At 45.3% G+C, this 17,958-nt stretch overlaps 1 protein-coding gene across 1 annotated transcript in view; it reads right to left on the bottom strand.

Moving 5' to 3' along the window:
- Positions 1–17,958, bottom strand: part of T265_13960 (hypothetical protein) — a gene marked incomplete at both ends in the record, with an annotated part of 76,856 nt that overhangs the window by 43,857 nt on the left and 15,041 nt on the right. The window contains 7 exons of the mRNA XM_009171361.1: positions 1,428–1,922; positions 2,802–3,329; positions 3,682–4,243; positions 5,107–5,475; positions 10,294–10,867; positions 12,065–12,329; positions 13,737–14,794. Of these exons, the coding sequence (XP_009169625.1) occupies positions 1,428–1,922; positions 2,802–3,329; positions 3,682–4,243; positions 5,107–5,475; positions 10,294–10,867; positions 12,065–12,329; positions 13,737–14,794 (3,851 nt within the window). The remainder of the gene's footprint in view (positions 1–1,427; positions 1,923–2,801; positions 3,330–3,681; positions 4,244–5,106; positions 5,476–10,293; positions 10,868–12,064; positions 12,330–13,736; positions 14,795–17,958) is intronic.

Genomic DNA, 17,958 nt, shown 5'->3' on the forward strand with positions numbered 1-17,958 from the left:
GAAACGACGTACTGGTTTGACCTTAGTGTGGCTACAGGGGTTCGAACTTTACTATGAGCGCACTGTTGGAAACACTCGCACATAAGGATACCTTCGTTAAACCGGTGCAGAAATCATTGAGGGGCGTCACCAACAGGAACTACCATTGAGGAAACATCTGGTATCTGTGACACTGTGGAACGTTTGTTGTAATGAGGTATATACCTAGTGGGATCGAAAATCGAAAATAAGGTACGGATAAAAGCCCTTGAATTTAGCACATTATCACTCTCACATTATTACGCCCGCAACTTAATCACTGAACGCCCATAGAATGCGCTACTCTCTAGGCTGAGGGCTGGTAAATGACTTGGGGAGTCAAAGCGGTTTTGGCTTCAGTCCCACAAAGGTAGACGATTAGTCGTTCTATCAGTTATAAACCATGCACCGTAGACACAATACTCTCAGTTGCTTCAATTCCTATCGCCGGAAAGTGGGAGAGGACGGGAGATACGGCCAAGCCTTGGCAAGTTCATTTAGTTCAGGAATTAGGTAGCTACGCATCGAAGGTGATAGCTTTGATGCAAGAGCGCCACTAACTGCACGATTGGACAACCTTGATCAAACAATTCGGTAAACTAGGCAATTAATTATGTAGATAAGTTACGTAAACTGAAGCGTGCTAGTTCTGCATATCAAGTCAGCTTTCTTGTTGTGTATGAAGGCAGGCACACAAACGACTGATGAAGAAAAAGTGTAGAGGGGTACGACAGAAGCGCAACGTCATATGCCAGTCAGGCACTGAGGGATTTCAGGTTATTGCGAAAGCAGCGAGTTCCACGCATGAAAAAGTTAGTGCCCTCTGGAGACACGAAATCAGTGTGTTTGCCCACGGCTAGTGCTCAATTCTGACAAAAGATAAGGTCTGAAAACAGCTAAAAACACCAAAAACGACTCGATGTAGCACCGTACGGCATAAGATCCACCGCAAACGCAATCATGAACGTTACGATGGAAATGGAAAGAAAACACTTCTTGAGCATAAATCATCGATTAACGCCAAATGATTTAACGATAAGTCAAACCCAAATGGTTCCTTTTTAGCAGCCTGTTGATGAAATAACCACGATACCTTGTGGCTCAGTGGTTACTGCGCGAATTTACTGGCCGCGGTTCGAACCCAACCTCTGCATTTCCGCATCTCCTGTCTAGGCTTGGGCAAGCTGGCAGTATCCGAGCTCTCGTGTTTCCTTCGGGTGGCACGGCAGCTAGGCACCGCAAGGTTGTTATTAATATTATTCAGTTAGGTGCCAAAATTCATAAACAGTATGGTAACGATCACACGACTACTTATCAAGGAACATAAAATAAGGACCGAAAGAGCTAAGATCATCCAAGTTGCCCCATTATAAGCCGACGAAAATGATTACAAAAAACAGTTCATTAACCTGGATAGATTCTTCATCGTCGTGAAGCCGACGAATTAGTTTCAGGCACATTTCAACACCATGTTGTCGAGTTAGCAAAACACCTTCCTTGTAGCGGGCTCGACGGGAGGCAGAATCAGACCCTTCACCACTCCAATTAACGGTTAGTAGATCACGGAAACAACGAATTGCGCGCTTCCGTACACTAACACCCTTGTCCAGCACACGTTCAGCCAGCATAGGATAGTATTCGGACAGCAGCCTAGGTCGGACAATTAACAGCCGACTGACTAGATCAACAGCTGCTTCTCGAACTGCGGTAGAGTTGTCCAGTAAACGCGCGTGCACCAAACGAGGTAAATCTCGAAGCCATGCAGGCACTCGCGAGACGTTGTCACAGACCTCACTGGGTAGTTTAGCCGCTGGACCGGCGAAGAGATTCGGATCCAGTTCAACAGTGGACGCTAAGCATCGCAAAGCCTTGGTGCGTAAAGGTACGGAAGGTTCACCAACAAGCTGAAACAAGAGAAGCAGATCGATGAGGATTTCTATTATCAATACCGCTCACTCTGAAGAAAGTTCGCGGCATACAGTCATATGACGTCTAGGTAATGAGTTGAATAGTGTTTACCTAAGCGTAAATGGATGTGCAAACTACCGAAGTACCTTCTGCAAACAAACGTAAACAGACAGAGAAGCACAATCTTAAGCGCAATACACTGAGTTAGAGCCGAAAGGCAGTCCAAGCTCGGTCGGATAACCAGGAGCAGCCACAAAGACCCCATTGAATAAACGTCGCATGGCGGACCCACAGGATATGAACAGACCTCATGTACTTCCTGATTATTGAGTTCACGAAAGGTTACCGTAAAGTCATCTAGATTCATTGATAAGACATTGCACTGATACCTATGGCATTACAAAGCGGAGTGCAGCGACCCATCCACAGTGGCCGCCGGGACAAAGGACATTTAATCTCCCTTGCGGACTCCCAGAGTGGCCTCGTCGAAATCGGACACGGGTAAACGAGTGAATCGACCGAAATACTTGTAATGAAGAACCATGATACAAGCCGATTAAAGCTAGTACATAGGTATCTGGATGAGAACAAGCTGTTCCACCGGAAAGCTATCAAAGAAGGAACTTTAGACCACAATGCACGTGACTGTATGATTTGGTCAGCCATGTCTGTCGATGACATTACCTACCTCACCGAAGTGAGAGGGCATCAACTCTGAACCCGACTGACCTTACCAGCTAGGGTCCTTATCACTAGGTCACTGACTTCCCACCTATCATTTCCACGCCCGGGCCAAGATATCTTTTCGAAAATACAAGAGGCTCCGATTTATCCAGAGATACGTAACCTCAAGGAACCGGGCTGGGAAAACTCACCCGACATATGATACCAAACAGTTTCTCGAATCCTGGAGAAATAGGATGTGTCAACTGCAATTTCCGAGCGGACCAGTGAACATGGGCGGATAGACGAAGACGATATTGCGTATTCAAATGGCGGGTATGTGCCTGGTAGACAAACCGTTGTGCAGACGCGTTCGGTGCCAGCATAGAACCTCCAAAGGCAACAGTTCTGTTTGGGGTTGAGCAGCCTCCACTGCGATAGCCACCAGTCCCAGAACGACTGTTGGGGCGGCCGCCATATGTCGGGCTGCTTAGTGAGCTGCTTCCAACAACTGCACTGCCTGACTGTCGGGATCCAGTAAGCCATGGAATCGAATTTGGAGCGGTGTGATGAGTCATCGCCAATTCAGATAACAACTGGTGTCGAATCTGTTCGAGTTCCCGTACATTCTTTGTCACCGAGCGCGAGTCAGGAGGTGGTTTGCTGGTATTGCTTGCGACGTCGCCAAGTTCGCGAGTGCAGTCAGACAGCCAAGACGCGAGATAGAACCGTTGAGCTGTCTGCAATTTCATAAAAAATCACATGAAACTACTCAGCTACAGGGCCTGTTCGGCAAACAGATGCTACGCAACTTTTAGGAAGCAAGGAAACCACGGGGCAACAGTCACCCTTAGACCAAGACAAGCAAATGATTAGTGAAAGCAGGCGTCTCCCAGCCATTGGACAGTGTAATGTCCGCTTTCGGTCTTCCTTGGAAGCACGTCAGTGACGCTAACCAACATGCAGATTTAAGAAGATTCAACAGTACAAAAACAGAACTACTGAGTCACTAATACTTGACAGTAAAGCAACCGTACTCGGATTGCTCGTAAAAAAATGCCCAATAAAGAAACGAATTACACAGCTACATACCAGGATGAGACAGTCGGCATACTCCAATCGTATCCACTTCATTATTTCGTCGTGCAGTTGACGCAGTTGCGTTCCTGTAACACTAACCAGACTGTCTATATTAGATGGAGTTACTCCGGGCTCAAGAAACCAATGATGCATCACAGACATGGGGGACGAGAGAAATCCGACAAGCTGTGTTTGTGCAACAGCATCAGCAATACGGGAGTCAGTTTCCCCGGCTACAGAATTTCCATCAACATGGTGGTCCGGGAGGCCACCCTTGTTAATACGGCCAAAAGCGAAGGAAGAGGTGGGGAAATTTCGCTTCAATCCAATTGCGAGAGTTGTCAGAGTATCCAAATAAATCAGCTTCGAGGTTAGATCTGAGTTGCGCGACGCACCTGCCGAACAGTTACTAGAGCTGTTTTGGCCAAGATGTTGCACGAGAAGACTGCTGAGAACGCTGATGAGTGTTGGAGCCACGGGCCACTCTATTACAGCCGATGTCGCAACCGCCAACAAATCGCAAGTTACCGTTTCAAGCACCGGTCGCAAGTCAAGTTCAGTCCGTGAACAAACGCTGAAAGAAGTGATAATGCAGTGAATGTTCAAAACCTGGAAAAATACTGAGCATACTGATCGGCCGAAAAAAAGCCTAGGTTATCGGACGAACACTAAAATGGAAACAAAATGAGGAACAAGAGGAAAAGGCTGTGCATAAAAGAAACCACCAAAAATTTTTTACGGAACTGTCCAATCTGGTGATAACACAAACTATACACGATACCGAATGGAGAAAAGAATGTTTAGAGTCTTTACCTCTGAAATAATGAAAACAGTCTAGTTCACTCAGGTTCCACGAATTGAAGTGCCCATGGTGCATTTTCGGATTCGTGAAAGTAGTTGAGTTATAGTTGAGTGGTCGGACAATACAAAAGCCGCAATTCAATGACGCTGTCGTCACAGCATATTCTGCTGCCCCGGATTGTATTACCAAGCCTTGAGAATCTCCCAAGACGACGGCCAGCATTAACATTTGTGGGATCAGAGCGCTTACAACGATAAAATAACTTGAACATCGACACGATTATCCGATGCAGGAAAACTACGCACTACTGAACCATGTCATCCATACTACCGGGTTTGTCTTCGTCGTTGCTTCTGCAGGGTTATAAAGCCAAGACAGGAAAGAATGTCAGTATGCAGGAAACCCATCTGGATATTGCTGGAAAGAACGTGCACCGTGGGATAACCATGGAAGTGGCCTAAAACTGGTATGACAAACAAATGATATAGTGCAACGAGAGGAACAATGTAACGAAGACGTCAATACGGTTACAGCCTGACAGAAGAATGCACAGTTGCACATTAGATATGTTGTAAAACGGCCTGAAATCAAATCGCAGTAATCAGAAGGCACCGGAAAGCGGAAAAATTACCTACCGTTTAAGTAAGCCAGAGAATAGGTATTGAGCATGTCGCATACACGTGCTGTAGCTGAGTAGGACTTGTTTCTCGTCCTTACAGAACTGACTATTTTCTCCAACTACCTGATGATCAGATGATGAACAGACCGACAACCTGCGTGTTGCACCTGTACTTGAACCACCACCGCCTCCACTAGTTGAGCTTGTCGGCGGCGAACCAGGTGCTTGTATCAGACTTTGGGTGAGGGATAGAAATAGTGCCGTTAGCGCATGTACGCGGAGGAATTTCTGATCGCTCACAGAACTGTCTCCTGTCCCGTTTGTTGAGGAAGTAGGATTCTTCGAATTTTTCGAAACCATGTAAAACCACTTTGACGACAGTAATCTGGAGACAGAATTCAAATGGGAAGAAATGACCGAATCTACCAATGGATACCTATTCTTCCGTTTTGAAGTAGCTCTTAGTAGGATCACATATGAAAGTAAATGGTGAGATCGTCAAACACCAACCTGCTATCCCAAAGAAATCTATTGTGTCTGGTAAAAATTTGTGGTTAAACTGTTGATGCGGCTTCTGAAGGGATCTTGGAATGTACGCCGACTAATGGAATAAGTGGATCGGCCTTACTTAGGTATATCTTGGACAACGTGTAAATGTTTTGGAGAGAACTATTCCAAGTCCAGATTATCACTGATCATCATAACCTACGATCAATTAGTCGACTAAACGTCGACTAGACGTCATTTTTTCACTGGCGATTTGCCTTCAACATGACCCCTTGGTACATTACGTCACTGCATCATACAGCTGCCCAGGTAAATAAATTTGTCTACCACCTCAATCGGATCATCCACAAGCATGAGGTTAAGGATCAAACCTACCCAGTCTTGCAGCTCCACTTTAAAATTTACAGGTGTGAAGCGCATGCCGAACCGTGAGGCAGCATTTTTTAGATTGTTTAATATTGTTGGCATTGCCACGGCATCAGATCCAAGAAGAGTTGTCGACTGCGTACCGTTTATCCGTGAGCTGACGCCCCGGAAGAACTTCGACCCCACAAGCACTAGAAGCTGATGTGAGTTTTCCGTAATCGCACCAATGATGAAGTTGAAGAGGAAAGAGGAAAGACGACAACCTCGTCTGACACCACTTAATGTGGTGAATGCAGGCGAGAGATTCCCGTAGGTCGTAAAGCAACCGCGTGAGTTGGCGCGCAGAACATAAATGAGAGTTAACTATTTGTGGAGGAGACCTTGTCCGTGCTCATGCAGCATGAAACCCAGCTTGATCTCCTCGGGTCTGTATATTCCTCTGATCAGTCAACCGCCGAAGGATAAGACCAGAGAGCATCCCCGATGCGAATTTCTACCATGCTGATACCAGTGTTTTCCACACAGTTGGTGCTGGAAGTTCGTATTGGCTGGAAACAGTTCACATCACCGGATGTACCGAGAGTGAAACGTGAAAGTGCTGAGTTCGTCCTAGGGGTTCTGAGATGCATGACCACAATTTGGTCCTGTTTGTGTTTCAAAGACACAGCATATAACAACTTAATGGAGCTTAAGATCATAGCTAGCATTGCCTGTTCGCCAACTTGACATTGAGTACGGACGTTGAAAGCTCCTTTGTAGAAAGGATCTCGCGTATTTAGCATGGTGTTTTGTTTATTGTTAATAGGCATCGGGGTGCATAATGCCTACCGGTCAATTGATTGTGGTGGGAAAGGGTTGGGGAGGGACATCGGTGGGCAAGGAGCTGCGTGGGCAAATGACACTCCCCGGTTGCCCAGGGCGAGTAAGAAAGTTTGGTTGAGGTAACCAACTTGGGTCTCTCACTCAAAAGTTTGATCCTCGAGTCAACGGACAGTAGGGTTTTCTTTGGGGAGCGTGCCTGGAACCCAAGACTCAATAGTCTGACCTGCTCGGCAGCAGGAGGCTTACCTAACCTGAGGGCATAGGGAATAAGGCATTACTGTCTCACTACTGGGGCTGAACACAGCAAGTGCCTATTGAGCAGCGTCAGGCTCTTCAGTTTTCAAACTACTTCTACCATACTGAACAATGTACCGGCGATCACGGCCAAACATCCGGTCAACAAAGGGTGCGGGTGTTAAAGATGATATTCTCTAACCCGCCTTTCCTCTGGGGAAGGCAGCATCGCTGTTTTCAGGAATATGGTGATGCTGGCCTCTTGGGGGAAACACCTTACTGACTTCACATTTCTATCACATAAAACAGTGCGACTTCCGTCCCAGACCGCCTCGTATTACGATTACTCGGAGTAAAAGGTTCTCGCTTCCCTTAATCTGACTGCTCGCTTTGACCTTCTAGCACAGTTGCACCTTGTGGAACGCAGTTTAAACCAGTGTAGCCCGCTGGATTATTGCAGCACTTAAGCCTGACCACCACGTTTACAGTTTACAGCTTTAGATTTGGTCACTCATTCGGGTTCTTTTTGCTAGCAAAAATTCATCATCATCATCACCGAAAAACTCAAGGAGGACCGAATATTGGATTCACAAACAACGAAACAAGGAACTCCTTGGAGGCAAATCAATAAAGGTCACGACCCAGGACTGGAAAGGACAAAGGTCAATCTAGCACCGACCAGATTACGACGGCAGGGGATGCCAAGCTCATAGGTCACGTGGGCATCGGCGAATGGGGATACAGGACAACGGAGCAACCAATGGAGTCACCCGACCGAACAACTAATCGCAAGCAAAGGTCATCCCCTGCTAGCAGCACGTATATTAACACACGCACAACACTACCCAACGCACAACCACCAACCCACCGCTACGCACTACTACGCTCCACAATAACGCACTGATGATGTCACCTCGATTGGTGATGAAACGTTTGCAATCAAATTGCCCAGCTCAGCGAACAAGCCAACGACCACCATCTACGATACCTGAGCTACCAACATTTTCCTCTATAGAAAATCATCATCATCATCAGATTGCCTTAATTTTTGATTCGATCATTGTCGCTCAGCCAAGTTCATTCCCATTCCTTTGTCCAACCTCTTCAACTAACGAAAGTTGGGGAACGAGCTTGAAGGGGTGGACGGCGGATCGATGTCAAGCAGTTTGAACGTTTAACTCGCCTTTATATCAAAAACCTCTTCGGAAAGGAAAACTGCAGTGAAATGTGGTGTGGCAGCGGGACTTGCGCAAGCACTGGAATCGAGAAACTCAATCAGAAGTTCCCGGGCAAGCCGTCTTCTATGAATCACCCAGACATCCAACTCGGTCGATGGTTAGCCTTAGCTGGTAAGATTCGTAAATGTATTACAACCCAAACTCCAACTAAAGCTGTGATTACGATATGTTGTCTCCATTAGAACTGAAAGAATATGCGGACCTCTCCCATAAGCTTGCTGATATTCTTCGACTAATTTATGTCCGTATATCAGATATCTGATTGTTAGAGGTTCATACAGGAGGTCCATAGAGGGTATCTTCCTAAAAAAGGCACCCAAAACTGCGCTCCATCGCATTCATTTAAGCCTCTTGCAAAAATGTTATTGAGAAGGTTGGAGACAACAACATATCTGGACAAACTCCAGCTCACTTAAACACTCGCGCTCTAAGCTTGTTATACTTGACATACATTCTCTGGTCTCATTGGCACACACACCTGGTCACACCGGAATTGCGAATCCATGCACCAGGCATACTTCGCATCGCTCCTTAGGTGTATGTTAAGTTAGGACGTCAGAACAGGCAAATAGGTCCGTATTGCTTGCACGATGATTTGCGGGGCGCCTCGAAGGATGGGCCAGTAACTGTGTTGGTTGTAACTATCAATTAGATCGCCTGTTAGGACGTCTCAGTTTCGCATCAATCAATAAGCAATGGCATCCCTTTCGTGCAGAGCGGTCGTGTAACTCGAGAGAAGCGCTCGAAGACGCTCAAACACCGCCACAAATATCCACCTGAACTTCACAGCCTATTGACCACAATTCTGCCTAGTGGGATAACAAGTGATACCTGCTAGTACCTCTTATACTATTTCTACAGTGGGTCCAGTTACTCAGACTTACTTATTCATTCAAGCTACATAGACTTCTCAGTTCAATGTCTAACAAATCTCGCTTCTTCTGTAGTAAAATAGAACTGTCACGCACTTCTCAAGCGTCCGCGCCGTCACCTAACCAGGAAATCCTACGAAGCGATTCAATCGACTGATACAGGATAGTTACGAAGTCATCATTCGAAGCATCAGACAATAAAAACACTTCGCTCAGGTGGTAGATGTTCACCTGGTCTGGAGAGGACTGTTAGACTATGCTCATTTAAGGTACAAAGTTAAAATCGTTGTACGCCATATTATCATGTGGTCCGTGTACGGTACTTCCTAGGTTTAGTGTATTAAGGATAGAGAAATCGCTCGAAAGAGAATGACGTGGATAATAATGGCAATAGTGGTAGCGAAAATGAATAATAAGAATAAAAGCTCCAAGAGTCTCGCCAATTCTCAAGTGACATTTTGAATAACAGCGTCGCCTAGCTGGCCGAAGTAACCCCTCCTTTTGCAGGCCCAGTCAGTAGCGAAATACCTAAAAGATCTGCTTGGCACGAAGGGAAAAACAACATAGCCGAGATGTTATCAGAAGCCATTTTGGAGCAACCAGTTGACCTTCCTCAAGTTGGCATTCATTAGCATTTCTGGTATTCATACCACGAACTGAAAGATGAGAAAAGTTATGTCCCATGTAGCCGGATACTAGAACATGCCCTACCCTGAATGTACCTTGACAACACTTGCCGCATGGTTCACGATATCGCTAAGCTCTAGCGGGATATTTTATCGCTGGATAGTACATTTTGTCTGAAAGGAAGTCCACATCCTTTCTGCTGCCCATGATCGTCACACTGAATCAGAATGAATTCAAATTCTCACCATAACCCGACACCCTAAACTGCCAACAAGCCTTCGTTCGTTATGGACGAAAGGGTGACAAGTTCATTCGCATATCCACCGCACTCAAGAACTGTTAGAGAAGAATGACATACCAACCCGGGCACCCGCGCTAGGTCAATCCCCGAATCGAAAGCTAGATCAGTTAATCTTAAGGAAACGATCTAATCACCACGAATGATACTTCTATATACAACACAAATCCCTGTTGAGAATAACCTGTTCTGGAGAGTATTCATACCCATACATAACAGTGAAAACAAGAGTAACCAACCGGAAGGTTCTTGCAGTGGCTCGGTCATTGAGTGCAGGCGAATGCGTAGAATCCAAGGGTTTGTTGGCGGTCTCAGCTGATGACAATGGAGAGACATTCAGTAGGGTAGAAAAAATTTCATCAACTATCAGTTTACAGTGAGATTCATACTGGCTATACAACCCGGACAAGAGAGCGAGCGACGCGCGTTGCAAATGATTGGGCCAAACAAGCAACCATAATCGAGAAGCACCAGCGGTCGGTACATTCGTATTTTGGTTAGGAGATTTGGAGTCTGTAGCTGTAGCAGAAGAAACCACCAGCATCCGCTTGAACACCTGGGCTGACAATCGTTTTGGATCACGATCGACTGACTGTCCAGTTTTGAGACAATGTAAAGGGATCGCTAAAGAGAGGCCCGTCAGACGGATTACCAGGTTATCGGTGAACCGGCCAGGTTGGAAACGTACAAGACAGCTCAACACAGCTAGAATCTGGCTGACTCTATAGCCAACGCACTCGACAGTGAAATTCCACAGGGCTTTCGACGAGAGTCCGGATGTGCGATCAGCTGGGCGATCCACGTTAGACAATGCTGAGAAAGGAAAAGGTAGACAGAACCCTGAGTTGTGCATGATGGATAACCATGGGATGGAAACAATGGATGAGGAAAAGCAATTTGCGTTTACATCATCCTCCACCACACAAAGAAGAAGGCACTTTAAAGACTGTTTCTATGACTGAAAGTAAACATGAGTACTTTGTGTGTTCATGTGGATTTTATTAGGACCTGCTAGTTAGGACGAAGAAAAACTATCACATTTTCAGACAACAGAGTAAAAGGTACGGCAAAATAGGGTCTATAAATTATATGGTTTGGATTGTTGTTGTACCATCCAATCAAGCAATCATGCAACTATCAAACTCTTTCGGTACCTAGCAGCCATGCAACCAGAAGCAAGCATGATGGCTTAGATACTGCCACGTTGCCCAAATCTAGACAGGAGCGGTCGAAATGTCGAATTCGAATTCGAACCACGAAACTTTCGATCAGTAAATCCGCGTCCTAACCACTGAACTATCTGGACAGTGGGGAATATTTGAACATTGGATGCAATTATTGGTTTTTGTTTTATCCAGAGTTCAGTTATTGGTTCGGAAACGTTTTGCCATCATTCGAAGAGGCAGTCGTACACTGACAACACTTCCCAGAACGTTTGAAACAGATCGACGAGTAATGGTTGGATAGTTCTCATCGAAACCAAAAACTCTGAAAGTATCCATAGAAGAGTGGCGGATCATAAAAGGACTACCACAGCGGGACTTTCTGATCAGAAATTAGCCACTGTCGATACAAGCCAAAGGGTAATTCGTTCCCAATCTGTTGCTCCTCATTGCGTATGCACCTTTTATTATACGTTGTACGAAGAACTATAATCTAAGCACCTCAAGTCCTGCTTGAAGAAGCTACCTAATCTGAAGTTCGATCACAAGTAATGTGTGAACACCAGGTTCACATGACCCAAATACCATTTAACACAGGGTTAAAGCCCGACTTACGTAAGTAATCACCACCGTTGTGTACCCAAAACCCATTTAGTAAGTCAAACTCATTTAGTAAGTCCACAGCCGGCAAATTGACAGCATGGAATTCTGCGAGGATTCAGTTTTTACTGGTGAATCGACATGGGCTAGCCTATGGATAAGTACCTACGAAAAGCACACAGTCAAATATCAAGGAACAGTCGCGATGTTTGACTGTACATATCGTATAAAAGCAGTATGACCTTACCGGGAAGTTTACACACAACCCCGTCCAAAACATGTCTAACAATCGATACAATGCCCTCAACAAGATCCTCCATTAGCAATGGGCGCGGCATATCCGGGGCAGCAATGATGTTCAGAGCGATTCGCGCCGAATCCAAACCGACCAACACAGCTGACCACTCAGGGTTGGACCACAGCACCGACTCCGATATTTGGTCAGCTAAAGTTCTTCGACCACCTTCATACCGTTGTCTGTTTCGCCCCTCAAGGTAAAGAACCACTTCGTCCTGGAGAAAAAGGAGCATAGTAGTGGAGGACTAATGGGGCAATCACCTGATGAGAGCCTTTAAAAAACAATACTTGAGACTTTTATTGGGTGCTGTGCATGTAGTTCAGCCTAGTTTCTGAAACCGCGAACTGTCAGAGGTAAGCTCAAACAGACATTTCAAGCTCAACCGAAGGTTCGTACGAGAAAACTGTGCAATTCACCACCTTTAAGTCGAAAAATACGTTTTTCATATTAACTAGAAAAATTAAACCAATATAAGAGACGTTGAACGCCTTTAAAAAGTAAACATATATTCTAGTAGTCAATCAACGGTGTCCTGCTTGCCAGAAAAGTGCGAGTGTACGATGCTCACGTCTTTATCCGTGAGATAGCAGCACAACCATACAGACCAGAACGGGAAAAGCAAGTGTGACCTCACAAGCACACTCGGCTCCAGCTTCGATGGTGAAAATAGACCAGACTAACAGACGGCTTTCATGTTACCGTCAGTTATTGACTGGACTTAAAAACCGACCGAAAACACAACGCCCTAGCATGATTCACGGTTGTATTAAATGAAGTCGGCCGGTGTTGGTTCACTGGGTAAAAAAAAGCTGGGGTCTTCGAGCAGTTACCAGACGACGATGAGCTGGAATAGGTGTGCAGCGCAACTCTCCAAATTTCAACCGTCAAACTCACCCTTCGCCGCCTCCTACGAAGCAAGATGTAGAGCTCGCTAACAATAATGACACTGCAGCTACCTGAGCAATGGGCAATGAAACGACGATTGTCGCACTGACCAGTTCCAAGAGGACGGATTTAGTTGAAAATGAAGTCACTAACAATAACGACATAAATCGAACAGCTAGATACAGGGGAATCACGTTCATAAATACAGAAAGACTAACCACTAATCACTGATAGTTACTAGGAGAAGTGCAAAGTGCTATGTTAACTCGGTTCGACTGTTTCATGTATCTTAAAAAAGAGTACACCCTCATCATAAATAGGGAAGTTCCAGCGTATGCGTGAAAAGCAGTGACAAGGCATTCTCGTTGGAAACCGGCAATCGTAAAATATGAACCACACTGACAAATACATCGCCAATATTGACCTCAGAAACTGAGATCAAAATCCTAGACCCACGGTCAAGTGAAACCTATGACGTCAATTGTTGCTGTCTGATGCATTCACCAGGAAGGCCAAATTAAGTCACGAAAAAGTGACCTACAATGAATGTGAAAAGCTCAGAACAACACCCAGTACAAGAGAACTCAAAGCTGAAGTGACGACAAATAATGGCCAAAGATAATAATGATAACAAAAGAAAACTGCCCCTTTGAGGCAACCACTGCACATCCCGCATGAATACTATTACTCTGAAGAGCCATGAAAACGGATGGGTTGGGTATTGACACCAACTCACCGGTGATAGCGGCAAAAGGGAAGCATGTGCTCCAGCCTGCATGTTGACTAGAATTAGCGTGAGGAATCGTACAAGCCTGCCGGTCGGAATGGTGTACATGGATCCAGCGAGACGGACTTGCGCGGATTCCGTGTATAAGACATTTAGTTCATGGCGGCTAAGACGAACGGCATCTGGCACAAGATCCGCGCACTTGATTTCGTTTTCAAACTCGTCTCCACCAGCTGCAACTTTCGTCTTACGCATGTTTATATCATATGCCAGCTTCAATAGGTCTAATTCCTCCACACGTCGAAGAATTTTACCTAAACGTGCCGTGAACTGAGCCAGAACTGAAGCGGCGGTCACGAGATCATCATTGTGTATCTGTTCTACATCACTGTCATTGTCTGCCGAACCCGCATCGGGGTCCTCACCCGCAGAAAAAGCCGTGGAAATAGAGGAGAGTGGTGATAATTTGGAAGCTAAACACAATTCCGAACAACTTGAATCCACATCAGACGACTGGTCGAGGGAGGAGGGATTGTCGTTTTGAGCATTGTCTGGTTCATCATGGATTCTGTTAGGAGCACCAGGGGGTGTCCACATCGTTTCTTCTGGGGCGCTATCCTCCATTGCAGAACTGTGTGTGTATGGCAGAGTGCTCGGTGTCAAACAACGTTGATCAGATGTGTAAGATAGATCACGTTCACAAGGCACGGGTGGCGAACAAAGGCTGGATATACTATATGTCGACTGCTCATCACTCGGACTAGAAGTGCCATCATCGGAGTCTGTGATGCCTGGACCGGTGAATGGCATACTAGTGTTGGTGACAGTGGCATCAGCCCCAGCTGCACACTGATTGGAGGACTTAACCGGCACAGTAGGTAATGCGACAAGTCGCCGATGACTCTGGTCACCAGATGCGACGCTGGATAAAGCTCCAGTACTTGCAGCACAGGAGTGGTCGGTACCTTGAGTCTCAGGCAGTTTTCTTGGACGGCCTCGACCCTGTTTTCTAATTGGAGAAGGTGATGAACGCTTGCCGTTCAGTGAGCCCATCGATGTATCGTGATCTGAAATAATTCAAGGCAAAAATGATCCAAGATGAAGCAGTAACAAAGCAAGAGAATACATACGAATCTAGAAACTCGCGAAACGGTGAACCAAACAGCAACTGGAAAGTTCGCTGTTGGAAACACAACGAGACGATTGTTGTAATGGTTAACAAACTATGCAACGCGGTAATCAAAAAGGCATACAGGTGGAAAAGCATAAATAAAAACACGCAGCAGGAGGGCTTTTCATCGGATACTTCTCATATCCAGAAGACCAATCTAAGTGTTGTCTCTTGATGTGCGGTAGTGCAACTCTGTGTCGGTCCCTTGGCTTCCTGCTCCGCCCACTATGGTATAGCAAAAGGCACGGTAGCTCTACACAGCCCGTTATGGAGACAAAGGAAAATCATTACAACTGTATATATATAGGGTAGTCACCGAGTATTCCACAAGGTCGTACCAGAATGTCCGTGAGGGGGCGAGAACCGTCGAGTCAAGGTGCTTGACTCGGATTGGCTGGCATTCTGACCAATCAGGGAATGCCCACATCTGGCCCGTGTCCTGCACGTGACACATGCATCCAAATGATGTGATGTTCGGTTATTAGGGACGGCTGGCCCCCGAACACTACGAAAAATCCTACGATCTTAGGCCCACAATGACATTCGACTAAGGACAAACTGACACCTATTGACGTGCACCTTACATGCCAGTGGATGCCAATGGTATGATCGATCAAGACCGATAGTTCTAGAGCGGGTACCTCCAAAATAACGTAAAAACAAAACCTAGATATGCATTTCTTCGTCCCAAAAAACAGACTAGGAAGTGTTTGAGGTCTTACATTACTTTTCGGAGTATAAAGACAGTTGACCCAGAGAGAAAATTACCGTAGGTGCACCAGCGGGGATTGAGCGGACGCAAACAAGTTATTTATGTCAACTGAATAGGAGTTGCTACCTGGATAGCTGAGACGGACAAATAGGTGGAGCCACTATCACACTATTTTGTGGATGACTTAGCAGTTACGCAAACACATCACATGATTTGTAACACGGTAACAATTCACGAAAAATCCCAAACGGTTCGAAAAGTTGCAAAACTACGCTAAAACTGCATTTTATGTGACTTGTACGCGATGGGCTAACAGTGATATTAACATCAAACAAAAGGTCGGCCACTCAAATTCGGTGTAAAAAGCGGTCATCCAAGATCGGAAGTAAACAGGAAAGTAGGACCGAAGACGGTTTTTATCACTGATGTTTAACATTTCCTGAATTTTCGACGAATCGGTAAACACTGCTATTCACGAACAGCCGCTTTGGTAGCGACAATTTCGTACGTGGCTCGGTCGCGTAGCCATCCTGAAAGCGGGTGTTGCAAATTCGTACCAACAAGTTTTCTGTGCCCAGGGTAGTATTGCCGTCTCGAAAGACAACTAAGACCTCATTAGCACGAAGGGAAGCGATTTAGTCACAAGAGAGCATACTTTAATCAATGATGGGGTCCAAACTGCATGGACCAATTTCTCATTGAAGTGTATGAACAGCAGCAGAGCTATTTGTGAAGCCGAAGAAAAATAATGTAAAATTAAGGGAGTGATTCGACCGGCAAGCTATCCTCTATTAAAACGAATCAACCACCGTGGAAAAAATCAAGGTTCCAAAGAAGGCTGCACAACGAAGAACGAGACAAAAATTTTTTAACATGAAAGTGGGCGGACTCAGTATGGGTTTAGCCTCCAATGCCAAGTTACGTCATGTCAAGCGCAGCAGTGATGCGTTCCTGGCCGTAATGCGGCTTTCAAAAGTATGGCTAATCAGCGGATCCTGATACACCAATTACCGTTTGAGATATTATAAGGTCTGATGGAAAAAATCAGCGGATCCTGATACACCAATTACCGTTTGAGATATTATAAGGTCTGATGGAGTGGCAGTTTAGGAGTGATTACTCACATCACCAAGGGGAGAAAAACTGAACACTTTTCAGAACATCACTTTACAGGTTGTGCTAAGCAAGACAAGTCACATAAAATCATCGCATGAACTCAAAGGCAAAGTGCGAAACAGACTTGTGGAACGTGTGGAACGATCAAACATTGCAAAAAACAATGACGGAGTGGTTGCTTTTATAGCTATATAGAACCAACAGCTAACAAGATTGTGGAATGTAACTGTTAGTGTTATAGTACATAAACCAAACTGGTACGAAGGTTGTCAAATAACCAGGACAGGTATGGGAAGGACGAGCTGAGATGAAACGAAAAGGACGAATTTATTTAGTCAACACTGCGTCACGTAAAAGGGGCACAGCTGCTAATCATCAAACTATCATACACACAGAAAGACGCAGTTCACTTGTGACATCCAGATTGATAACCCTGAGGATCAAGGCAGCTAGGCGGTCAAGAAGCGTAACTGCTGACCGAGCGGTAAGCGCCTCAAACCTCACTCGTTACTTATTGGTTTGGATGACCTAAGCGTATCTCAGTCCTCACATTTCCTTTGAAAGTAATGCACCAAGGCACCACAGCTGACATCAATCCTGTAAAGGTATCACAGTAACCAATCAATTAATGACAATAACTATATGGTAGTAGAGTCTGTTACCAGGCGAACAACGAAGAAACACAGGAGTTGAACAGAAAATGGCTACGATATTTTCTTAAATCTTCATTTGGCTAACTGTTCAAGACTGCGAGGCGAAGTGGGTTCGTAAACATGACAGTAAGCGAGGGTTCTCATGTTTGTTAGAAAGATTTGTCTATTAACAACACGCCACTTTGGAATAAGTAACCGGAATTCACCTCAAACATACGTCCGGCATCAGCTCCCTGAACTAGAAAATAAGCGAACCCTAGCGTTTCAACATACCTGTTCAAATATGCGAACGGAACAGCAGTCATTATACTTTACATCCTATTTATTATACAGTATTCAGGAATCGAATCCAATTGACAATTACATTAAGGCATGAAAGGGGACCCTGTAATTTCTTTTTCCCATGTCACCAGACAAACCTGCGAAGCTAACTCCTTTGACTTCGTCAACTCCCCGAACAAATCAAGTACGAGGATCCTCCTCTCTAACGACCTCTCCTTCCAAGATGACTGACGTTTTCGTTTCGAAACGGCTTAGATAGTGCCAATTTTATCATCTGAGTGGAAATATCAGTCAGTC

This window comes from Opisthorchis viverrini, assembly GCF_000715545.1.
Source record: "Opisthorchis viverrini unplaced genomic scaffold opera_v5_122, whole genome shotgun sequence".
Classification (NCBI taxonomy): domain Eukaryota; kingdom Metazoa; phylum Platyhelminthes; class Trematoda; order Opisthorchiida; family Opisthorchiidae; genus Opisthorchis; species Opisthorchis viverrini.